This window comes from Euwallacea similis, chromosome 8 (assembly GCF_039881205.1).
Source record: "Euwallacea similis isolate ESF13 chromosome 8, ESF131.1, whole genome shotgun sequence".
Classification (NCBI taxonomy): domain Eukaryota; kingdom Metazoa; phylum Arthropoda; class Insecta; order Coleoptera; family Curculionidae; genus Euwallacea; species Euwallacea similis.
This window is the reverse complement of record NC_089616.1, coordinates 4,786,425-4,813,501: the sequence shown is the minus strand read 5'-3', so window position 1 is coordinate 4,813,501 and position 27,077 is coordinate 4,786,425. Positions and strand designations below refer to the sequence as shown.

General features: G+C 38.1%; 1 protein-coding gene across 4 annotated transcripts; it reads left to right on the top strand.

Annotated features, from left to right (window-relative positions):
* The first annotated feature begins 945 nt into the window (after positions 1-945).
* jvl (javelin-like) lies at positions 946-26,932 on the top strand. Of its 4 annotated transcripts, none has more exons than XM_066392560.1 (10): positions 946-1,014; positions 19,198-19,435; positions 19,496-19,726; positions 19,777-19,999; positions 20,849-21,248; positions 22,836-22,934; positions 22,990-23,150; positions 23,304-23,485; positions 23,618-23,877; positions 26,440-26,932. In XM_066392560.1, exons 1-10 carry the CDS (start codon positions 961-963, stop codon positions 26,752-26,754), a joined length of 2,163 nt encoding a protein of 720 aa, XP_066248657.1. In that variant the 5' UTR covers positions 946-960; the 3' UTR covers positions 26,755-26,932. The 4 variants fall into 4 exon arrangements, with proteins under 4 accessions (XP_066248657.1, XP_066248660.1, XP_066248658.1 ...); XM_066392563.1 differs by having other exon boundaries at positions 23,618-23,973; positions 26,440-26,581; XM_066392561.1 differs by lacking the exon at positions 946-1,014 and adding an exon at positions 13,156-13,445 and having other exon boundaries at positions 26,440-26,929.
* Positions 26,933-27,077: the final 145 nt, after the last annotated feature.

Genomic DNA, 27,077 nt, shown 5'->3' with positions numbered 1-27,077 from the left:
TGACGATGGAGTATAGAAATACAGCGATTTACTGCTTAAAATTAGGGGAGGAAAGAAGACTATGTGGGTTGATGGTTTCACTTAAGCCTACTTAATCAGACCTTATTTATTGGAAGAGCCCGAAATACCTACAGTGTATCGTTCTATTATCGTTCAAGTAATGATCGTTTCTAGCTGTGTAAGTCCGATGTGTGAGGTCATTCCGTAAGGTCGAATAATTAAGTTATTAAATTATAATAGATTTGTAATGGTGTGTGTTATTTGCAGACAATTGCGTCATGCACATTCAAATAAGCTTCTTTCACAAAATAACGCTGTAATGATTTGACCCGATACAAAGTGTGGTTCATTGAAATAAATTCTTCTATAATATAATAATATATAATTTTTTGGCGTTTTTTAAGCTAAAGTACGAAAACATAAAAATTGAAATCAAAACGACTTAATTATTATTGAATAGGTTCTTTTAGACCGAATTACTACGTGGCACTACTAAACATGTTGCCAGTATTCACATTTTGAATATACGAAATATGACAATATAGTTTTTCCTGAAAATCTTCTGACATTTGACAGTGACGTGTTATCAATTAAAAAAAATGGACGAGTAGAGTGAATCATATTCAATACGATTTTTTTAGTAGTTCGCCTTATTTTCCTCCAATAATGGTTCAATTTTCAATGAAAAACACCTCAATAATACCTACTAATGATATACAACAAATGACCTACCATACAAAGTCAGTTTAGCTCCCGTGAATCGCGTAATTAGTTGACCTTATTCAGCCTTGTTAAGTGAGAATTGATTAGTCGCTTTTCTCAATAGTTCGAGAAAATGAGTACTTTTTTGCAAAGAACGATGAGTGCTAACTCATTCAACTACAGAGTTTGTAAGTGCTGCAACTCAATGACTGTTCAACAGTGTGCGTAAGTCTGTGTGAACTCGAGGTTACAAATCGAATGAAGATGAGTCGAGGGTATTTTGAGAACACAGAGACAGCATTTTTGTACAGGGTGAGTGTGAATTTTGTCTAACAAGTTGCAATAGCAAGTAGGAAAATTTATTTAGGACATTTAGATGGGATAAAAAAGTGTTAATTTGGTTTTGTGAAGTATTTTAATAGTCATATTGATGTAAATAATCATCACATAACCATACACATCATGACAGTAAATGGCAGTAGATGAAGCATGCCTCTCTACAGCACACCCATCACAACTAAAATCCTTTCCCCCCAATCTCATTCAATTCTCTAAAAAAAATAAATAAATACAGAGAGTAGCTTTGATTTTCAACATTTTTTGCCAGACCTGATGTCCCACAAAACCTGCCAGGAAATTACCTTGGTTTTCTGTGAAACTTCTTGGATTTCCTATGATCTTCAATCCTACCAGATCTCCCCTTGCAAGACAAAATCTAAATCTACTGAAGCAGATTTGTCACCATAATTTTAACAATAATTTTTCATCCGAGTCTGCTGTAACGGTGAATATGATTCTCAATTAGTTTTAATTGAGAATAATGTGCAATTCCAGCCCTGCGTGTGCCTGATGTGTTATTCCCCTTCCCCAAACAGCATGTAGTCAACATCCCATTCCCCTCATTCACCATGGGTGAGGTTCTGGATTATTATGTTGGAATTTCTTACAGTACCAAAGAATGACAAACAGAGACCAGTATTAGATTGAGCAATTTAAAGTTGTTTCTCCTTATGTAATAATTAATAATTTAATTACACCCAACCGAAACAATCGAAATGTACTGTTACAATATGCGTAATGAAAACGGTGAGAAAGTGTACCGAGCAGTTACTTACCGATCTTTTATTAGGTGAAAGCTTATATAGGAACTAATTTTTGATGCTAAACCGAGTGCAATTTAAAAAAAAAGCTGCGCATACAGCCTTTTTTTGCATATCATGTATAAGTGCCCAGCCTTGCAACGAGGCAAAACTTCATATAGTTGACCATTTGCCAGTTTTTCCATTACTGCGTATCGAAGCGGAAGCTCCCACGAAAGGCAAAAATATCATGCCGGTAATGGTTCAATGGGCCTGCACAAATAAATGGGTTTTTGTTAGGGATTTGACGAGGTCATGCGCCATTGTGCACTACGTATTGTTTTGCTACTTGTGATGAATCTCAATTGGTTGGAGCTAAAGTCAGGTGTTTGAGTCAGCCACCGTGTCATTCGCTTCAGATCTGGGCATCAGCATCTAGCAACGATTAATTATGTTAACGATAAAATCTCGATTATCTTACGTATATAGAAAGTGGCTGAGCCACCGGGTTATAACGCATAAAAAGATGACGATGTCTTATCTGGATGGCTACTTTTTTTAAAGATTATATATACAGCGTGGAGGTTTTGGATGGAACAGTCCATATAACTAAGATGTCAAAGATATGCGGCCAAAATCCTCGGACACGTCGATTTTTATTTTTTCTTGCAGTTTTTTTTATGGTAAATTCATGTATACAGGGTAGTCCAAAAATCAGGTACAACCACCAACTTTGTTTTTTGAAATAGAAACACCTATTTTTTATTTCATTTTTGAATTCTACGCAAAATTTAAGTGTGTTTTATGTATTACGTCCTATACCTAAACGCAACAGGTCTCGAGAAATTTACGATTAAACATATCAAAAACTAAAACTTTTGATTTTTTAAAAATTTCTTTGGTCCTGAAAAGGACCGATATTATACAAAATAGCATCCCCTCATTAACACATTGATGTTAGGGCTTATTTAAATAAAATTTTCCTGAACCCTGGATTGGGAGATGAGGGGTAATTGAATGGCCGGCACGATCACCTGACCTCACGCCTTTAGATTACTTTCTGTGGGGTTATCTTAAGAGTAAGGTATACTTTAACCAATCAGCAATTTAAGAGCCTTAAAAGAGAGAATCTGTACTGAAACAAGAACAATTACCCTAGTAATGCTTTAAAATATCAAACAGGAGTTCATTCATCGTCTTGCTTACTATCCAGAAGTATGTGGGATCCAATTTGAACATATAATTTAATTGATGCTTGTTGTTTTATTTTGTATTAAATCGGTCTTTTTCAGGACCAAAGAAATTTGAAAAGAAATCAAGTTTTCGTTTTTGATATGTTCAATTGTAAATTTCTCGAGACCTGTTGCGTTTAGGTATAGGACATGGTACATGAAAGACACTTAGAATTTTGTGTAGAATTCGAAAATGAAATAAAAAATAGGTGTTTCCATTTGAAAAACAATGTTGGTGGTCGTACTTAATTTTTGGACTACCCTGTATACATGAATTTCCCATCAAAAAACCGCAAGAAAAAATAAAAATTGACGTGTCCGAGGATTTTAGCCGCATATGTTCGGCATTTTAGTTATGGGGACTGTTCCATCCAAAACTTCCACACTGTATGTACCTGCATATTTCGAGTTTACCTCATTTTTTCCGAATCCCGTTACTATACCCACTTACCGAACGATTATCTAAAATTGTCTGTTTGTGAACACGACCGGCAAGTTGCGGTATCTTCAAAACGGTTGTTTCGGAGGTTAACCAATAGAAATTGATGGAATCTGCACTTAATTAGAACCCGTTCCGGGGGCGCGTCCACGCAATGCTATACGCGCCCATTTGTGTAAAATTCATTAATTGTTGTTGGTCTTGGTTGCGACCCATCTGAGGCATCATTGTACAACTGCAGTGCTTTGACTTTGCATCCACTTTTAACCCCTTACGCAATGGTTACTTGCCAAACGAATTAAGCCGAATTAGCTTATTCTAGTGCTTAACGCATAAAATATCCTGCATTACGCAAGTAGCACAATCGGAGTATCATTGCTGCGTACGCGGTTAATTATCGCCGCAATCCGGCGAACTGAAATGTTAATTTTTTTCAACGAGCATCTGAGATTGCTTTAGAAAGTCCAGTTTAACGTTATTTACACACGTCTATTAAAGCATTATTTAAATGGGATCAGATTGCGGATATGTTGTAGCAAAATGTGTCAGAGCGTCTTGAACGGTTACCTAATAATGGTAATAACGATTGATCAGCCTTCAAATGCTTTTTAGGCGATTTCGTTGTGAAATTTTTTAACACGCAATCTTGCCGGAACGAGTTATTAAGTTATTGCGATATTGCATTAAAAAAACGTATTTCTGACAACAATAATTCTTAAGGCTGATGCTTTTTACAATTGTAATCGTTACATTAGCAACCCACTACGGACGGCCTTTTTTAATTGAGATACCACTTGGAGTTCTTTGCGTCCCACCTGGGCAAGTAGGCTGCATGGGAATTAAATGCTTGCCCACTCTAGAAAATACACTGCGTGACAGAGGAAAGAGAACACGTAGTAAAAATGGTTTCAATTGAATGATTTTTGGTACACGTGGATTAACATAAGTGCATCGTTCAAAAATGAAACAAATTCGATGACTAAAATCTGAGAAAAACGTAATAACATGTCAGCCCTCCGTTTTATCTTATACACTTCTGGACACGTCTAAGTATCCATTTAATGAGATGATGAATGTCCCGTTGAGAGATATCATTCCAGGCTATCTGCACGGCATTACATAGCGCCGCTAAAACATCCCAGACATATCCCATTGGTGATAGGTCTGGAGATCGGGGTGGCCAAGATAAAAAATGATTGCATTTTGTTGGAAGAAGTCCATAATAACCTGAGCTACATGTGGTCGTGCATTATCTTATTGGAAAACTGAATTGCGAAGTGGGGCAGAGGATGCTGCTCCAAGACTTCTTGAATGTACCATTGGGCGGTCATATTGTCTCTAATGACAACTAAAGGTGACCTGCTGCCGTTAGCTATCACACCCCACGCCGTTATTTCTACAATCTGGTATTCTGGCCCAATAAGGTTGATTTGTTGTTGCACTTTTTATAGTCAAAAAATATCTAAAATTCCTGATAAAGCAAAAAACAAATGCGAGGACGTAATTGAAAAACTGATCGTTTTTACATACAAAAAAATTATTAAAATTAAACCATTTCTACGGGATGTTCTGTTTTCTATGTCATGCAGTATATTATTATATGGTTGTTAGTAGTTGTTTTAATTACTCTCAAGTGCAATAGCAACAAAAAAATTTGTTTAGCTCTTTTTGCTCCCCAACTCATCCTTTGAGGGAGTACTAAGTCTGCACAAGATATAAAGACATTAAAGTCGTTCCCGCGATGTCAATATCGTGCCATTTCTGGCACTTTCTAACAATTTATTTATTTGTCATGAGAAAAATGTTCAAAACATACTTAGCTTAGTGTTCTGGCGACCAGATAGTGTAGGATTCACCGAAACACCGACCCACTAAAAACCTCGAGATGCATGAACCTTCCTCGACCCAAGAACTGTCCCTGAGGGATATATCGTCAGGGTCGTTGAGAAGTGCGAGTACCCACTATCCACTCCACTCGTCTTCTGCCGATTGATTCCGCTCTCTCATCTGTTATGTTTTTAGAACATCTACTGTGTCTGGGTTATTTCGGTGTTGTTGAACTTCTTTCCGCCCCTTGTGCCAACCAAGAAGCAGAGGTGAACATTTTCATGAGGTTTCTCAAAAAGCTGACATAATTTCTCTAAGATGTAAGGGTTTCTGCGTAGGGAATCACCCCAGTGAATCAACGTTCGATCAAATGAAAACATGCCTTGAAAAATATGCCACGAACGTAGACGTGTCAGACAAGGATCAGAGATTACAGGGACATTTCTAAATGGAGAAATTAGGTTATTGAAATTTGCAATAAACGTGGAGAAAATTACCCTTATTCAGATTTTATAGAATACGCCATCGACGTAGATTTATTATGGTCATATTGGTTTCTCCGCTGCCAATAAAAATAGTTAAAAACTTTTTTCTGGTTCCTTCGCCATTTTGTCAACACCACAGGCATTTTCTACTTGTCTCATTTCTTGGATAATGTTAACTTTGTCGCTGACGCTCAAACTAATAACAAGCGGTGCTTTCAGTTTCTTTGTCTTTCATACTTTAATGTTTAAAACTCGCTGATGCGGAATAAAATATACATTTCACTTTTGTTTTTCATCGAGAGACAATGCATCTAAAACAATAATTGAAAGTTGTACAAAGGTATAAACAAACAGCATTGCTTAATCATCGGCCGTTTGCATAACGATTTCTTGCACTAGTTGATTTATTAAAAAGTGCAACCACTGAGACGATTCGAAACTACGCCAAATTTCCCTCCTCGTGAGGTGATCCTTCGCTTTTCCACGAGTTTTCTGTTGCCTAAATGCAGTTTTCCACGTGTTTACATAGAAAGTACATATATAAACTGAAATAGTGCGTATGAGAGCAGATCCATTACATTTTTTGAATGTTCGCTGTTCCAGGCAATAAGCACAGTTAAATATCGCAATTTCAATGAGTTTAATGAGTGGAGCACTTGGATTTTAATAATTTACTGCTGTCAGGTGAGAGCTGCACTCGGAGAAAAAACGTTAATTGATGGGTTATGCTTTTGCAAGGAATTATTGTACGCTGAAGGTTTCTGCTAATAGATTAATTCAGAAATAAATCTCGGGTTCCTGCAGCCGTATTGTCGGTGAAATTTAGGCATTGAAATGTAGAAAGCGTCTCTTGAGTACCTATTTCTAAATTAATTGGCACCAAATCCTACTACATGTCGATTAATTTGTTGTTATATGTTAACTTTCCATAACAACTATTATTTGTAACAATAAGCTTTAAGTTGTAGGTCTGAGTTTAGTTTAGTCATTTCCTCTTTAGCAATGCCCCGAAGGAAGCATAATTTGTTGATGCAATTAACCTCTTCCGTTAACATCAACTGTGACTTGTGCACAGATTTTGGGATTAACCCTCGTGTTGCCCTTGAAAAAAGGTCCTTTTATAAATATTTTGCTTTAATATCGTGGTATTTTCAGCTTGATGATTTCAGGGCAGGGCCGTGTCATGCTGGGAACGACACCGCCCTGCCCCACCCAGGCCTTATCAATATCCCTAAAGTTGGTCACGATTCGTGCCATCGCCGAAAGTCGGGTTTGCAGATGACACTTCTGTTATTATTTAATCGTATAATTTCTTTTATGTACAAATAATTCATATACAGGGTGGCCCATTGAAAACGAAACAGAGGCATTTGCGGGTACTTAGAAATGTATATCTGAAAAATGCTCGGACACGTAAACTTTATATTCGAGGGGGACACATTATAAACGTATACTCGCTCCTTTCACTTCAACACCCTAGCCGGGGTGAGTTAAACCCTTAAAATCTTAAATGGAAAGTATGGTCGAGTAGCACCTTGGTTGAAAGGTCTTTCGATTCTTGTTATAATGATACCCAAATTAACTAACTTTTATTCAGTAGTTTTCGAGAAATTTGGAAAAATGTGATTAAATTGCCAACAAGTGGAATGCTCTGTTAAAATCGTAAATTAGGAAAATTAATAGTAAAACATTAACAAAAGTTCTTTTCATTGATAAGATACTCAAACTGTTCACCATTAGCTTCCATACAGTAATACAAGTTCTGTTCAAAACGAGTCCTAACATTTTGAAGCATCTGTGGAGTTATCAGACGGCATTCATTAACAATTCGTCGTCGCAATTCTTCCAGAAACTCCGGTTCTGTTGCGTAGATCTTGCTTTTCAAATGGCCCCATAAGAAGAAGTCTAACGGAGTCAAGTCTGGAGACCTAGCCGGCCACTCTATAGGACCTCTTCGCCCAATCCATTGTTCTGGAAACTCTCTGTTCAAAAACTCCCTAACACGTCGTGCATAATGTGGAGGAGCTCCGTCTTGTTGGAACACTAATTGGTTGTCTTGATAGCGGTCATCATGTTCAACAATGTCAATGAATAAGGGATAAACAGTATTCCCCAGTAATTCCACATACGTCTCCCCTGTCAGATTGCCGTCAAGAAAGATTGGTCCAACCAAACGGTCCCCAAAAATACCTGCCCAAACATTTAATTTTTGGGGAGTTTGAGTGTGGACAGCGTGAAAAATTCTGGAATTATTATCTGCCCAATAGCGACAATTATGACGATTGACAGTAGAGTTTAGAAAAAAAGTACATTCATCCGAAAAGCAGATATTGAATAAAAAATTTCCGTTAGCAGCTATCCTTGCAGTCATACGTTCGCAAAACTCCATCCGCCGATCAAAATCATCTTCATTCAATTGATGCACTAGATGAATCTTGTATGGATGATATTTATGATGTTTCAAAATTCGTTGAATAGTTGTTCTAGAGATGTTACTAACTGTAGCTAATTTCCTCGTGCTCAAAGTTGGGTCTGCAGCTATTTGTCCTAAGATTTCAATTTCGGCAGCTTCATTTCTAATTGTAAATTCACGTTCAGGATCCCGTTTTTTGTTGAGTACTGATTCGGTTAGTCGAAATTTTGCAACTAGCTCTAAAATGTACTTTCTACCAACATGTCTGTTTGGATATTGTTCATTGAACAAACCCGCAGTGCGATTAGCACTCTCGTCGTTTTTGAAATAAAGAGAAATTATTTCCACTCTTTCCTCTACAGAATACACCATTGTAAAATTTTTCCTATTTTCAAATTTAATTCACTTAAACTCGATGCTGAAGTTTATTCGGTATCTAACATTTGAATACTTCACTGCAATAGCTGCGGTGATATTTTATCTCTCTTTTTTTTAAATGTATTCAAAGTTTAAATTCCATTCGCCTTTTTCTACTTCCTCTGCCTCCTCTACCTACCTGATAAGATGTAGTAGATTTTTTTTTATTATTCGAAAGCAATAACAATTGGTGAAATAATACAACTAAACTTAATCTGGTCAGTTTACAATTAATAGTCACTACTGATTATTTTCCTAATTTATGATTTTAACAGAGCATTCCACTTGTTGGCAATTTAATCACATTTTTCCAAATTTCTCGAAAACTATTGAATAAAAGTTAGTTAATTTGGGTATCATTATAACGAAAATCGAAAGACCTTTCAAACAAGGTGCTACTCGACCATACTTTCCATTTAAGATTTTAAGGGTTTAACTCACCCCGACTAGGGTGTTGAAGTGAAAGGAGCGAGTATACGTTTATAATGTGTCCCCCTCGAATATAAAGTTTACGTGTCCGAGCATTTTTCAGATATACATTTCTAAATACCCGCAAATGCCTCTGTTTCGTTTTCAATGGGCCACCCTGTATAAGTTATTTTAAGCTTTTCACATCCCAGGGGTCGTGGATATATGCAGTTCAAATTTGTTTTTGCGCACTGGAGCGTGTTTGACGCCGCACCACCACGCATATCCCTTTTACCAGTGTGGCTAAAGACAAACAACAACTTGATTTTGAAGTTTGTGTAATACTTTTCTGAAACGAACTACACCACTGTCTTTTAGTAAATTCAAGATCTGAGTTTCGTAAAAACCAAAGGCGTCCTGGGCTTTTTTCGATACCACTAGGGGGATGCATAAAATGCATGCACATGTGTTTCATTGGATTTTTGTCCCTGTGAAACAAAAGGAGCAAATCTAGAAGCAACTATCTTGAAGTTAGGCCTTGAAGAAATAGATGTGGGTGGCCAAGGGATTTTGAAGCTGATACGTTCCTGCTAGGAGTTCCTGTTCCTATTTACATCGGTTCCCGTAATTGGTGCTCTATTTTTCTAGATAGATTTCCCTGGTCGGCCAAGCAAATTATAATTTCTCAATACTATGCTGTTTCTGGTACCCTTATTAGTTTGGGTCCGAAGAGGTCAAAAGGAATACTTTCTATTTCCATTCGACTTGCAATAAAAATGAGCTGCAATGAGACTTTCTGCAAGCACCACCATGCAGGCCTTTCTATGCAGCAATTCATTCCTCAAGTTCTCCTATACTGCTTCCTCATAAATTTGCACCTCATTTTACTCATTTTGGACAAGAGAATGTGTGTCTGCTGAATGGCATTAAAGCGAATATCCTCAGTATTACTGTCGTTACATTATTAACTTTAAAATCAATTAGACATCGCGCTAATTAATTAGGTATCGTGTTTAGGGTGTACTATCGTCTAACACCCAGAAACACCTGGCGTCTGCAGTGGTACGTGGTACTTCTTAAGGAGACCATAAACCATGCTAAAAAAGTCGAATAATAAATTAGGCTTCATCAGTAACGTTCGGTTTTGACGATATTTCTCCGCTCACGCTTGCAGATAGCTCGCCTTCGCGTTTGGTATAACCATAAATCATATTTTAACGATCACTAGAATTCTTCTTGAAAATGTTGCTTAAAAAAAGCAGATGCTGACGCTTACGCCAATTGTTCTCAGAATTACGTCACGTGTGTCGTATTACACGCGTTACGACACGATCGGATCAAACAGTTTTCTTCACGGGTTTTAACAATCATCCGAAAGCCCACGTTCCACCTTCTGTGGCTTAATCGTCAGTAATATGAGCGTAGTAATTGGAAGATTAGTGATTGGGAAATTATCATCTATGTGGTCGAGAAATTGCGTTAATTGCGATCTTAAAACGAGGAGTAATGGAGGTTTTGTGAGATTTTGAGTTATTATCTTTTTTGCACGGCCACGCCTTGATCCTGCAAAAGACCCGGTGAAAGGTTCTAAAATGACTCAGAGAGAGATGTTGATCTAGGGTTTATTGGTAGTTTAGACTTGTTTGTATAAAGCCCTTTAAGAATGATAACGACCGGACAAATGCCAAACAAATCCAATAGGCATTCATTCTCCTTTAGCTTGATGGTCAAGCAAGAAGTTTCGTGGTGTGATACAACAATCATTCGGTTAGTTTCAAGCATAAAAGAGCTTCTTCTATTGTGCCCAAGAACTATAAGTTATTTACAGTTAAAATGCTGCATTTTAACGGAGGTTGCAGGAGAGGTTGTTCGTGCGTGGTGAGTGATACAGCAGCGATTATTCCGCCTGAGCAGGTGCAAAACCCATCAAAAAGCACCTGCCTTCATCATCATCAATGAATTTAATTGCCCATATTTTTTCAACTAAAAGTCAAAACCCTTTATACGATTTTCCTGCAAAATTGTCGATATTTTTTCTGCGTCGTCAGTATCACGCTACCACTCTCACATAGTACTGTCTAGACAAGGATGGGTACGTGTGGCCGATGGAGTTTGCATTTGCGACGTAGGCAACCAGACAAACTCTCAGTCAATTTAATTATATAATTATTATAGGCATTTCGAATCTCGTTTCAGTGGTTGAAATCAAGCAAAAAGTCGCCTCAATTTTAATATCAAGATTCTTGCTAAGATTATTCGATATGTCATAGAATTTCTTTTTACATAGGATGTTTCAAACATGTGCTTAAAATTTTAACTTCATCCCCCCATGAATTTATACATATACCGGGTGTTGCATCGCCAAACCGACTATAAGAAAACCCATGTAAATTTCAATACCATCTAATATTATTTCCCTTGTTCGTTCAAGGGCAAAATTATATTAGACTTTTTTGAAGGTCCTTTTATGAGAGACTTGCACGCAAAATATGAAAAAAAAATTTCTCACCATTTGCGAGATATTTTGAAAAAAGCTTTTTAACCTGCAAACTTATAATGCTGCCCTGATATTTTCCTCAATTAAACCACCAGCAACCGTTAAAAAACTTCGACAAAACTCGTTTACATGTCATAGTAGATAATAAGGTGACGGTTGCTGGTGGCTTAATTGAAGAAAATATCAGGGCAGCACTATAACTTTGCAGAGTGTAGAAAAGCTTTTTTCAAAATATCTCGCATATAGTGAAAGAAGACAATTTTTTATATTTTACATGCAAGTTCCTCATAAAAGGACCTTCAAAAAAGTCTAATACAATTTTACCCTTGAACGAACAAGGAAGATAATATTAGATGGTATTGAAATTTACATGGGTTTTCCTATGGTTGGTTCGGCGATGCAACACCCGGCATACCTCAGAAATAAAACAATTTCGACAAAATGACGATTCTTATACAGGGTGTTCTAAAAGTTTCCTTATGTTATTTCCACAATTTACCGTGTTCCCTGAATTTCAGAAACAAATCCTATTCAAAGTTTAAAACTTAAGACGTCTTTAGTTTCTTGTACAGGGTATTCGTCCTTCATAATTAATATCACAAATTCCAGGATAATGTGATAAATGTGTGTTTTAAGTTCAAAATCAATTTTAAAATCTCTATACTTAATTAATGATATTTCTATTAAGCAAAAAACAAAATTGCGTTCTTTCCATTTCTCCCTCGTACATGCAACTCCATCGTATTCTTCCCTGCTATTGCCACTATCGCTCCGTCTCTCTCTGATGCCATCAACAACGCAACGCAAGGCAACGAGGCATACGTCATCCCTCGTGAGAGGGCTTGTTTACGGGGTGAATCGATAAAGTAACCACTTTTATTATGTAATTTCGAACTAAAGTAAGCTGAATTAAACCATTAATTTCCGTATTTGCTTTGCTTTGTTGTTGTCCAATATGGGAAGCATGGTCAATTTACTAATGGCCGCGATTATAGTCCTATTTATAACACAAAATAGTAAATACCTACTAAGTGAAAGTAGATATAATAATGGATTTAATCTGCCGGGTTGTAGGTTGAGCGCAACGACGACAATTTGCAAGGTTTTAATTTTTTTAAAATAGCTGTAATTTAGTGCCCAGATAATCTCCAAGAGGAGAACGTGTAGGTGTAATTGAAAACAATTTATTTTGGTCCGATCGTACTGGCATGACCCGCCTTAATGCTCGATCCGCAGTTTAGATGCGGATTTATAGCACTTTCGTGTAAACAATTACACTTACTGCTACTTTTGATTTAAGATTGGCGGATTTAGTGATATAAACGACCGTGGAGGCACGCCTTAAATGGCCGACCCAGCCATGTCACTATCAGTCAACAGTGGATGTTTATCCGGAAAATACTGAGCTTTGATCATTCTCCTCTTAATAATCTAATTTACCCGCATCTAAGTCCCCAAATCGTCCCAATGGTTCTTCGAGTGCTGCGGAGTTCTGCTCGCAGTATTGCCAGCTTTTGCCATCAGCCCTCAGCTGTGTCACAGAAATTTCAAACTTATCGTTAAAAAATTTATGAGACGAGGCAACACTGCCTGTGATGACGCTGATGACGCTGACGGCTGCAGCAGCACGGTGCGACGCTGCTATAGTCCGTTCTCCGCCGTCGTCGTGGATGTCGCCGTTCCTGCGGGCCGCTCTCGAAAAGATCAACAACCTTCTTTCCACTCTACGAGAAGAAGTTTTGTGTGTACTTAAAGAATAATTGACTCAACGACGGGTTTGATGGGCGGATTTGGTGCGTGCCGGTTTATTAGTGGAACCAGACCAGTCCAGGTTCCGCGGAGGATGGATCCCGACACATTTGTGCCGCGCTGGTTTAGGTGTGATGGAGAGTGGCTTTTGGATTAGGTGTATGGACCTATTGCAGTGAGTGTGAATGTGGAATGAGGTCAGTACTTTTTGGCTCACAATTTTATTTGTCTGGAAAAATCGGTAAAGAGTCAATAATCCATAAATTGCCCAGAAAGAAGCTATCGAGGCAAAACTTTATTTGTCGACCTCCTCAAGGATACAATGGAAATTGCGTTGCGTGGGGTGATTTATACAATTTGTATATTAATGGAAAACTCTTCTTATTCTTTCACACCCTTGTCGTAAAGATTTGCCCTTGGATTTACCTCATCCCCTATAAATATTACTCCCCGATGGGATGTTTTGGGGGTGAGAATACCATAAATTGAGATCTAGGATTACCGGATGTTTTAGGAGTTTAATTTTCTAGTTATCAAAAAGTTTGAATTCTGTTTGAAATTGAATTATTTTTGATTGTGTTACAATGGATTGTCTCAGATAACGTCTTATCATTATCAACTTCTCATTAGTACTATTTTTGCCAATGAGACATCAAACAGTTAGCCTACACATAAAGGGTACTTTATCGCTTTTTCAAATGTACCCATTGCTGCTATCTTTAAAAGGGTGGAAGGTACAAAATGGGGCAAATGGGGAAAAACTTAACTTTCAATGTGCTTTAATCGGTTCCAAGCTAGCACCCACAACAAGAGTAATGTTGTACTCAGAATGGGGCAAATTTTGTGGGACCTTGCCACACCCCAATTGCCCTAACATCCATGGAAGAAATTCTTGAGGTTTAAACTGCAAATTGGACCCCTCAATAGCCTCATGGTAGGGCGAGTTTTGAAAATCCTTAGTGGTATCCTCAGATTACTATTATGAAGAACCTTATAAGGTGTTTCCTTACACCAGGAACATTTATGAACTATTTCATGTGATTGTGAGTCTGTTATCAAAACCAGGCCATTGACATCATAAATCTACCTCAGACGATGCTCATGACCTATCCGATGCTGACTCCGTGATGTTTTTATATGAACGAAGAAGACTACCTGACTGTGATCACATACCTAGATAGAGGATCACTGAGTAGACAACTTGGACACCTGCAGATACTTAGAAACCAAACGAGGCAGGAATTTTGGCAATTTTCAAGTATATTTCATTGCGAAAGTCTTTCTCTGCAAAACCATCAATAATTTCTCTTTATTTTAACTGCGAGCAGCCACATCACCTGTTGTATGTATACATACATATGTATGAAAAAATCACTTTCCATGAGCCATCATCGTGCATGCAATATGCTTGTAATACAAGTACGGATTTGACAAGAAAAGTGATACCACAAATGGTGCCTAGGTCACCACTTTCTATGAACCACACACGCCCGTTGGGTGCAAGTCATAAGCAAAACGCTAATTTCTTCTTTGCTTGTTTCAACATTTCTCAGAATTGTTTTATCGGTCATCAGAAGTGGGTCAAGTTTGTCCATATGAGGCCCGAATTTGTTCAATGCGAAAGTATTTAGGCGTCGATTAAGGCGATAGGATGGTGACAGAGAAAGCAATTTGAAACATAAATCGTTGGGTGATACAAACAGCAATTTGTGTCTCATTGAATTGAGCTATTATTCGACCTTGAGTTACGGCTTCAAATTATACCAATGAAGACTGTCGTAATGCAGGCGAAAAATGACTCTCTCTGTATCCCTCTCTCTAAAGGAAATTGCGCAATATGCTGTTAATAATAATAAATCCGACGAATAACAATAATTATAACGAAATTAACCGTAATTTCGAGTTTACGGATATAGCAAATCACGTTTTCCGATTAGGGTCCTCATTGTGGCCAAAAAAATTCCAACACAACTCACGAATAATTATGTTAACAATGGGAATTGTGGTCTACTACCTTCCGTGTAATTCATGTACCCACGGCTATAAAAAGGTATTATACAGGTGTCCTGTGTAAAATGTGATGTTGCCAGAATTCTTCAAGTGTAGACAAAACTACTGAGAGTTATCATGGAATTTTGCGAGGAAACAAAATCATTGATAAAATGGTGAACGCACAGACTTAAGAAGCTGTTAAAAGTTCAAGGAAAATCACGACATGCAGATCGATGGAATTAAATCAAGATCGTCCCAGGGAGAGATCGTAAAACGAGCGAAACTGATTAGTCCAGTAGATACCTACCTACTTGTTAATCTCATCACAAAGTCTGATTTTTCGATTAATAGATTTAATCTGGGACGGTCAGATAATAATGTTTCATTTGCGAATAAGTGAGAGTGAGGTAAATTAGCATAAAACAAACAACTAAAACCAAATAACAAAAACGAAGGAGCTTTCTTATCACTGTTCGAATTTAATCGGTTTCTTGCCTATCAATGTCACTTTTACTTTTGCTACTTTAAATTCGTGTGATCGAAAAGAGAACGAGATTTTAAGCACTTTCAAAACAAATTAGAATGAAAGTTTGTAAATAACAATTATATTGGAGATAATCGATGCAAATCGCGTTTAAATGATAGTGACTCAATTTTGAACCGATGACATTGCCCTCAGCGGACATATTGAATTGTTACGTTTCGCAGCGCCCTCGTGAATAAGTAAATTTCCCTTCATCGTTTATGGACAGCTTTATTATATTTTTCTAATTCGAAATGTGTATTTTTTAACAACCGTTGGTAATGATTGAACTACTTAAATGGCCTTTTATTGCCAAAGGGAAACGGCCTATGACCAGTTGGTTGGTTTATGGCCTCTTGTTGTCGTCTTTGAGTGCACGATTAAAGGCGAAAATATGAATGTGCTGACCTCGTCTGCGGCCTACCCGTTGACGTGGACTTGTGTAGGATTTCGATTTCGGTTTTGGCCTTATTTAAATGGTCGTTTGACGATAACAAACAACGAACTACATGAGGATCTCATAGGGGAAAAAACGAGATGTCGCCTCTGTTTTTTTTTTGTTTTTTTTAATTCAATGACCTATTTGAGCCTCCATTTCGAGAACAACATAGAAACCATAGATCTGGATTTCTCAGAAAAATCAGTGGCGCAGGTATTGCGTTAAAGGTTGTGACGCCTTTAACGCAATACATACATTTTTCAAAATTAGACTGTGATATTGGTAATCTATATTATCTGATAGTTTCCAAGTCCAGGATGTCTCTGGTACAATTCGGTCATCGATTTCAAGGAGGATCAGGTTTTGAATTGATAAAAAAAGCAATGGTGTAATCGGCTTTAAAAAATTGTAAAAAATGTGTAAAATTTATTTTTTTTCGCTTTCGATCACACTGGTTTCAAAATCTAGACTAGTATGTCCCTGATTTTCTAGAAACTTAGTCCATCATTTCCCAAATTTAAAAAAAATCTAAAAATTATAAGGAAATCAGTGAATAATTTCTCAGATACGTGGCTTCTTTAACTTCTAAATTTCCACTACTTTTACAATCCTGCAAGCTTCTTGAAGCTTAAAAGAAGCTCTTCAAGGCGACTATGCGCAAATACAAAACTTAACATAAGCAGATATTACAGACAATGAGCCAAAAAAAGGATACTATTTTCCTCTACACTCGAAACAATGAGGTTGTAATTAATTAGCGAACCGAATAGTCCTGTTTGCTTTCACATAAATTCCTTGAACAATAGAAAATCATATGCAATGGCGTAACGTATTCCTCGTTAGGCTCACTTATTTGTTACGAGTTGCGAGAAAAGGATGTTTGAATGGGTTTCAAAAGCAAATTGAGTTACCGGGAATTGGAAAACGAAACCAACACAAAATCCAGACCAAATTTAAATTTTTGTCAAGTACCTGTATGTATCTACGTGCCCAAGATCATCCAGAACCCGAAACAAACCTTGTGTTATCTAGGCCAGGGCCGGCGCTATGAAATCGCTATTAATTACTCATTCATTAAGTGTGAATGCTATTTATCATCGACGTTTTGCATTATGCACAGTGCCGTACCGCCCCAATTCCCAGAATTTATCGGATGTTTTTATAGAACCGGAGAGTGGTCTATTAGCCTGTAATAGACGCCTTTAAGGCCCATTTATTATGGGTAAAATGATGATGGATAATAAGTGAGTTCCTGCTGCCATTATCTGTTTGCTTTCCCTTCAGCTATTTGGATGTTTTTATTCTGTCACCTCCTTTCTGAATTTAGACTGCAAAAATCGATTAGTAAAACCTGCAAGGCGTAACTATTTATTACAGAAGCGGATGCCTATTTTTAGCTTACACACTGTATATATTACCGTCAAGCAGTTGCATCCAAAACTGTCGGATCAATGGGAAAATGTGTGTCGTTTATAATCACTCCTGAACGATGAATTAAATGTAAATTGATCCACTGCCCACTCGTTTATATTTAGCATACATCGGCCATTACCTAGGCCAAACTGGACATTACTTTGTAAATTTATTCATGCGTGTGTCCAATTAAGCGTGTACGTGCCAAGACTTTACAGGAAAAATGGTAAATTTAGACCCATGGCGTCGATTTTGAATAATGCATTTGTCAGCAGTTAGTAGCGTGTAGAAAGGCGAGAAAGTTGTCAAGATCATCATTCCCTGGGAAGATGCAAATTTTGATTATCTGATTATGAGGAAGCGATAATTATAAGGTGCCAGGGAAAAAGTTTGCCTGATGGGAGGCCATCAAAAGACATTAAAAAAAATATAAAAGAGCGTTAACTTTCCTTCGTCGCACGGTTTATCGAAAGAATCCTCGAGGATACATATTTCCTTGTGCTTGATTCGTGGAAAAAAAATCTCTATAACTAATTAATCGTAACATTCCTTGCTAAACGAGAAAACGGCCTTCCTATAGCGAGTCAATTCATTTAATCCATCGAATTCAATTAGTTCCATTAAATCGTCAGCTTTATGGCGGCAATTTGGAGGAAGGTCTTAACCGTAAAAAAATAAATAAGCAGCATCTAGCTCGATAATAATCGTTATATTGAGAGGACTCTGTAATGTATTTATCGATATGGATTATGCAATTATTATAACAACTAGTTCATAATTTCTGGCTTCTCCTCCTTCTTTTTTCTTGCATGCGTTTAGACACAGAGAGAATAATACTCCGATTCCATTTTTTCTTATTCACTTGTCAAATGCGTCTGGTGACACCTATTGACAGGCATCATTAGTTTCCGCTTATAGCTTTTTATTCATGTACAAGGAACGATCACAATAAACTGATTTATTATCTCCATCGTTATAGTAATTCCACTGCAGCAATAGTGATTAGGAGATTTTCTACCCAGTTTCTCGAGTACACCAAATTAGCCATTAACCACTGCTTCTCCGCAATACGGTTTGCGCAAATTTAAGTGGAAATAAAATTAGGTATGAGTAGAGAAATTGGCCGAGAAACATATGGCAAATACGAAATCTGAAGCATATTTGTGTGCATCCTGCTTATTTTTATTATGGGATTCCGACGAAAATTGTTTGGCGGAAGAGCGATGATGAGATTTTCTCTTTATTAAAGCTGGATTTATGGCTGCTTTATTTAAATCTCCATCTCCTCTTTCAAGGAATTAACACTAAGGCTTATATCATTAGTTGTTACATCACCATCAGTGATTGATGGCTCCTAATAAGCTAAAATACCAGCCTACGTCAGCGGTGTTAATCAATGACCTTAATACGTAATCCGTGAGTCATTTGTACTTGGAATGCCGCAATTTATACAGTGTTTATTGTGTTTTACAGCCAATGAAATTGTATTTAGCATGGATTTTATCTCGCAATTATCGCGTTTATGGTAAACAAACCATAATATGTTGACTTGATAACTAAAACGGTTTCTCATTGATTTCAGGAGTCTGAGTCCGTGGGCCATGGCGTGGAGTGCCTCGGTGGGCGCCCTCACCAGCCCACCGGGCCCTTCCACTATCTCATTAGCGAGCAGGCAAAGTCCCTGGTGGCCCTCCAAGAGTTGCAACACGAGGTCGGGGCTTTGCTCGAGTTTCGCGACCTCGTCATGGAAACCTTCCCCAATTTGCGTTCCAAGTTGCAGCAGCAGCAGGTCACCAATTCGACGCCGGCCACCATGACTGGTATAGATATTCTCCAATCAAACTTAAATTTTTGTCTACATAGCACAATCTCCATTTCAGGCCACCATCTTCATCACTCTAACATTCCTATATCGATAAGGCCTGGAGATTGGACTCCGGGGATTCGGGTGCGCAAGAAATTGGGAATTTCTAAGGAGAAGAAGAGTGTTAGTGAGCCAGCTACTGGGTCCTCCACCTCAGCAGTCCAGGATTCGGGGTTTAGCACTGAGGCTTCGAGTAAAGAAACCCATAGTGCATCTTCTACGGTGCCTACGTCCACTTCTGCCACAGGTAAATTATTGAAACTGTAGGTGAATGGTCTATTTTTTTTCTGGGAATAGGCATCAGTGAGACTGACGAAGCAGAAGATGAGTTGTGGAATTTGCTGGATGTGATTCATCGCAAGGGAACTCGGTTAAAAGATGAGGTTGAAGCCCTGCAAGGCACCCTTAGGGATCAAGCGCCATTCGGGGATTCCGGGGGAAATTTCCAAAGGGTTTTGTTCCATTCGTCTGCTGATGATGTCAGGCAGCTTAGACAAGAAAGGGATTTGTTGCTTGATAGGTGAGTCGAAATATTTTTTCATTGGAAATATTTGGGATACTAAATGGAGAAGTTTTAAAAGAGATTTTTAAGGGCAGTAAGTCGGGATTTTAAAGTCAAATTAAGGTTGTTTCGGCGATGAAATGGTGCTGTGAGATCAAAACACACACGGAATTGGCAACTTTAATTAATCATTTTTAGCGCTCCGAAGATGGTTTTAATTTAAATTCGAAAGGTCGACAATTCCAGCGATATTCTTTTTGTACTCGTTTCATCATTTGTCGTATTTTTTCAACTTAAGACTTGAGGTTTCGAAGCGAGTAACAGAAACTCTTTTGCTGCCTCAAGAGATGTGTGGTTTGGTTACGCACTGAAAAATAAACCATTATAACAGAAGCCGAATGGTGGCCTTAATTAGACACCACCAAATTAAGGTCAGTCTCGTGTTTTACGAGCATTATAATGCAATTTTTTCAATGTTTTACTCGATTCCCAGTGGGTTTATTACAGTTACACTAATTTCCTGACAAGTAATCCGCTTGGGGGTGTCGACATCTATTGTCTTTGGGTTTTAATTATTTATTGCTTTCTGTTGCCAACTCGTGTGGTCAACGTTTCAAGGATGCTTCCGGGTAACGCTGTATAAAAATAGATAGAGAAATAATGTCAATGCACTCTCGGTGCATTGAATTTAATATCAATGCACATCTGTCATAGTCTGACCTTTAAGACTTATTTATTTATTTATTATTTAAGACTCATAGTATCCCATGCGATAATGCTCTAGGATACAATTTAGCAAGAACCCTTTTTCGAATAATCGCACTTGGGGTTCACTTTGATTGAAAATCTTCACAATTCCCTTATTAGGCTGGCCGAGATGGAGGCGGAAGTCCTCGCCGGGCGTCTGCACACCTCCCGCCTCCAAGAGGACCTGGAGAACCTCCTATTGGCCAAACAAGACTTGGAAGAACAGCTGAAGGCGATTGTGTCGCAGCGCGGCGAGGTCAACTCGCGCATCCACGACCTCCATCTGCAGTTTGTGGCCAAAAGTGAGGAGAAACTGAAAGTGTTGAGTGGCAAAGATTCTAGTCAAACGCAACCCCTGTGGACTTCGAGACGATTTTCGGGTAGTGAATTGGACGGGGTGCTCGGGGATCGGACACCGAAGATCTCGTTGCCGGACAGCCGGAAAATCGCGGCCATTTTGAGGGAACACGACCCTCTGGTGTTGCAGAAACATCTGCTTGTATCAACCGTACAGAATCAGGTAAGCGAGGAGTGACTACGTGCGATAGTAATTGATTTAACGTGAATGGTTAATTTATTAACGGGTAATTCGCAATTATAAATGTTGAATAATCGGGTGTTATTGCATCGGTGATGGCGCGCCTTGAGGTGCTTCATCACGCGATGAATACAGGGGAAAAGCTGTCGAGAAGAGAAAGAGGTTTAATTGTAAGAAAACGTGTCTAGGAAATGTTCTTGAAGATACGTCTTTTTCAGCAACCTCTTAAGATTTGCATTTCAAAACTAAACTTAACCGATCTCTCCGTTGTAATTCATAAAGGTTGTCTTGAGAGCTCGTGGACCAAACGCAAATACATACGGACAGAACAAAAAAAAATGACCGCCTTTCGCCGTAAAAAGTGTCGAAAAACCAGAGCAAGTTCACTGCGAGTCCCAAATAAAACCCGTTTTTAATGCCAAAACAATGCATTGTTTCGTGTTTTGATCGAGAAGAAGGAACATGAAATGCAACAAAATATCATGATTTTGCACAGAAGAAACTAATGTAAAATTTACGTTTTTTATGTTGAAATTTAACCTTAAACTGCGGTTTGTATAGGCGACCAATATCAAGGTAACCGATACGATGTTATGTAAAAAGCGAATGTTATGGAGACCATTAAAACTATCACTTCTCATAAGAATTAAGTTCAGAGTTTTGGCCCGCAGCTGATCAAATTTTTGCGTTATGTGCATATAGATCTGTCAACTGTTTCGCTTAACTGCGTTCGAGAATCCGCTTTTGATTCCAATTTTTGGGGTCGACTCGCTTAAGATTTTCTATGTTTCTTTGTAGTTTTGTTCACTCGCAAATAAAATATGACTCCTTGGATCAAACATCCGTTTTTATTATTCCGAGAAAAGGCACGTTTGCGATATTAAAATAGACACGCAATACTAGATGAAAAAGGTTTAATTATAGGGCGGGCCACGATGTACGACCTTGTAAAGGTGAATCAACTGTCTTGTGAATCATGCTTCAATAAGACTTGAGGTTGAGGTTGAGATGTCTGCAATATAAGCTGCCATATCTTCCATAAAAGCTCTTAGCGAAATTTTTTAACCTGTCAACTCTAATGCCTTTATAATAGGGTAATCGCCCGAGTCTGCACTTGGCATTAAACGTGACTGGATCGACAAATCTTCTTTAATCGCTTTACTGCTAATTTAATGTCGATAAACGCTATAAGGAATCGCTCAGACGTACCATAATTGAGTGGATAAAACTGTGTCACCAGCGGTTTTCAATTGTAGTTGTTATTGGACCTGAAATAGTACCGAAACCTGCTAAAATACCGTTTCTGGGGAAAAATCAATGAATAGTGGTTTTATAGGAGCAGAGAAATCACTTCGAAAACGTCCATTTGAACCTCTAAAGATAATTGAAGGTGAATTTTTATATAAGTAATATCGAATCTCAGGAGTTCAATTTATTTTTTACCTCGTGACTACAAATTTTAATTAGCCGTCAACCTTGACTGGACTGATTTAACCTCGGCGAATGCTTCGAAAAAAACAATAATAGAATTATTATTCCCTTTTCTGACCATCTACATGGTTTTTGCAGGTTTTGAAACAAAAACTAGATTCGGCCAGTGATTTAGAAATGGGTCTTAGGGCAAAATTAGACAAGGCTGTGGAAGAAAACGAGGATTTGCGTTTCGAGGTAAACTCCTTCAATCAGCCGATAGCAAAGTTAATACAAAAAGGTTTCTTTTCAGCTGGAAAACGCAGCTATTGAGCTGGAAGGTACCAAAGCCCGAGTGAGAGTATTGGAGGATCACCACAAATCCAGTGTAAATAATAAAAGCACGTCGCCTGATATTATCCCTGATGTCCTTAGTCAGGAACAACATAGGCCTGTTTCCAGAACCGAAATTAGGTAAAAATACTATGCTATACTATACGTATGCTTTTTAAAACAATGAGCAATTACTAGTGATGGCATTACCAGTTTCTTGGTTGTTTTTTGAACTAAATATTCATTAGAACATGCGCATCCACCATCTTGTCAGGATTATTATTTTTCCATTAGTACTGCAAGCATGAAAGCGATGAGCCCGTTGCCGATTAACCTGCACATGGACCATAGCAGTAGTACAGAGTCGGCACACGACCAGGCCGAGAGTAGTAGGAGTAAAGAGAGCATTGGCTCCAAGAGCAGAAGGCCCAGCAAAATTCCCTTGAAGAGCTACACGGCGCCCAAACCTCCAGGTGGTAAGCAAACATTTAATACATTCTTGTAGCTTGTACACACACAATAATGTTGTTTGTAGTGATTCAAGCTTATCATCATTTCACCACATACACACTACACATTCATAAATTCATGTCATCGCGCACCCGCAGGTAAACACAGCCCGGCACCGCGCAGTCGTAGCGGCGGCGGCGATTCTCCGCACCGCTCGCATACTTCCCATTCATGGAGGAATCGGAACGGCGCAGAGGCAACTAATAATTCGTTGCCCAAGTCACGGAACGGCTCTCTAGGTTCTGCGCGCGACTCGCTCTCAGGCAAGTTGCGCAGCGGCGATCCGCCTGCGCAGCTGAGCAACACGCTGAAAAAGACGGGAGCCAAGTGGACCGGGGGCACAACTAAGGGCGAAAAGGTACGGTCCAAAACATCCTCAATATGGGATTTCTTCCGGCGAGACAGCAATCAATAGCAGGATTTATTTTTCGTTGCGCGCCACGCACTGAGTGGAGTAAGTCAGGCTTTATTTTTATTTGCTTCCAGAGGCTTGTCGCTTTGGTATGGTCACGTAGGAGCTTGTGGGACGTATGGGATGGTTGTAGATGTAGTTGTTGTAGTTGGGCATTGCGGAATCATCTTCACGGCACCAACGATAGGTTAAGGGTATTACAGAGTGGCGCGTTTAGCTTAACTTGTCATGAAACACGGTACAGCTTAAGTTAATAAGAAGTTAAAGATCTACATTTTATACAATTTTCCTTACGACTATCTTCCTTATTTTTTTTCGCAGTTTTCCAGGAAAAATAAAGAATCCTGTTTTCCCCAATTTTTTCATGATATTGAAAATTAGAATCTAAAAAAATGGTGTCTGAGCGCACTAGCCTCGATGTCGCTGCATTGAAATTTTCTAAGAATGTAAGAATTTATAATGTTAAGAACGGTGACGTCCATTTTACATTTTACCATTTGCAGATAAATATTGATTAAATATTTTCAATGTTTTTAAATTAAGCCATTGGGAATGATCCAATCTACACACAAAAATAGATATTCAGCTTCAGTTTAAATCCTGAAATGTCGAAGTTTTGAAAAATGAATTGAAAATGTCTAAGAAGATAGTGGTTATTGATATCAGCCTCGACGTTACCAGTTTTATTAATTCCTTTAAAAAATCGTACCGGTTCTTAGCGCGAAGATCATAATCTTTAGATATCTAGCAAGTCCAAGACTAAAACTAAAGCAATAGTATCATTTTCTGTTGCGACTAAGTCCGACTAATTAGCGGGAATCGAGATGGTATCGAAAACCCGTCTCTATGTTGTTTTATTATGTTAAATATTAAATTAAATTCTTTTCAAATTGCAAGGTTTTGTGCAATTCCTGGAACTGCAAATTTCCTATAAAATAACTTCGGCAAAAGGCAACAAATAACCCGATCAACATGCCACATTATCAACTTAAAATGATGAATTTCTATGTAGAAAGTATCCGTTTCAAGCATCATACAATTTAAGTTGGTTGGTGTAATAATTCCGAGCTACTGTAAATTTATATGCACGGACAATCAGAGCGAGACAAGATATTTACACAACTACAATGGTAATTGCACATCAGTAACGTACCGAAAGATTTGGGTACGCTGGAGAAAAGAAACTGGCCAATTGCACATGTTTAATTAGCAGTTTTGTAGATCAAGTTTGAAAAGTTTAAAACTTCATCAATTTAAGGGAAAAGAGAATAAAGGTACCTTCAATTCAACCAAGTCTCGAAGGGTGAAGTAGATTCTTCTTCCTCCTCTTTTGCATAATTATTTATAATTCAGAAACTGTATTAGACAAGCAAATATTACTGAGGAAATGCGCTATTACATGTGCCTAATGGCAATTACATGAATAAAAGTAATTCTATGATGGTTATGTGAATAATGTAAATGTAAAACGATATTAATGTGGATGCAGTGGCTCGCGATGTTACGTAACATTCAACGGAGAAAACACAGTAGTTGCGGTGAAACGCGGCTTAAATTGATCGCTGCGTTATTTTGTTTTATAACGTTTAATTTTGTTAAGCGTTCAATTTCAATTATGTCGTGTTGCAATTGGCCCGGTTGCCTAACTTTTTGCGGTAATGCCGCGTCGAGGAGAAAAATCCTATTTTTGCATTCAAAATGAAAGAATACTAAAGAAAAAGCCACTTTAAAACTTGCCCAAAAATTACAAAAAAAAATGCAATAAATTACGCCGAATCAGGTCCTGCCCTACAGCGGAAATTCGCCGGCTCGGCTGACGTCATGTCAAATTTATGATCGTGTTTTGTTTTTTTTTACATGCAATAAACAGGGACATCTATTGCCGTTAGCAAATACCCTCAATTGATTTTTCATAAACACGTGTTTTGTTATTGTTTTAACGAAGCGTCGGAAAAGTGGCCAAATTTTCCAGCTAATTCAATGGAAGTCAAGTGTGAAGTGTGTAGAAAATTGCGAGAAATTTTAATGTAACAGGGACACTTTAATGTTCATATGTTTCCCTTGGTATTAGATTGAAAATTGAATAAAACTTATAGTTGAAAGTCATGCTATATGGTTTTAAACACCGGCGATAGAGGCGCTAGAATGTGAAGCGGAAATTTTGGAATTAAAAAGTTGAAACTTTTCGTTTTTAGGTATTTTAACGCAGCTTAAGCGTGCTTAAGGCTGTTAATTTTGATCTACTTAATCGATCAACGACCGCTCCTGGTAATATGGTAATTTCAAGACTACCTCTGATCATAATAACACTGCAAAAAATTAATTAAACGCGTCCGAACGGGCAACACCCCGTGCACAGACCAGTTAGCGGAATAATGGTTTAATTAAGCGAATGCATGTTGCATGTCCTCTACAAGTTATAGTGCCGCATAACTTTTTGATTTATGCAACGGCCTTTATCTATCAATGCTGATGCTCCTTGTAACAACAGTGTCTCTTTGCTTGCAGACTCAAAATTCGCCACCTCCAAACGCAAAATCTCAATCTCCATGGATTCTCTCTTCATATAGGGCGGAGCCGCAGGACTTTCCCGATTCCCTGATGGACAGAAGCTCAATGCACCAGACCATTACCGATTCGGAAAGCCGCCGCTTTCAGACGGCCAATACTTTTCTATGGGAAACAAGAACCGACTTCTACGACAGCATCGATAGCAACATGGCTTCTTCTAGTTGTTATTGTCGCTCTCATGGCGAGGATCTGGCTGAGTGCGACAGTTTGGAAAGGGAGCTTTTGAGTCGTTCATTATTTAGTGAGAAGTGAAGTTTAAGTCCCAACAAACGTGGTTGCACAGTGGTCGGAGCGAAAATTTCTGCAAATAGGTTTGATCGAGAAGTATTTCTGTGTCTCTGTAGAGCTTCAATTTTTGAGGTCTGATGTCGGATTAGAACTAAAAAATTAAAGCAGAGGAGTTACATTGATCTCCATGCTAAACTTTGAATTTGAGACTTATCATGTTTTCGTTATACTCAAAAATTAAATTTTAAAAAACTTTCCTCCGGAAGTGGTCGTTGTACGCATTTTATAATGTATTTATTTTCAATTATTTCTAGAACTGTGATAGGATATTAGAGAAGTGGCAATGT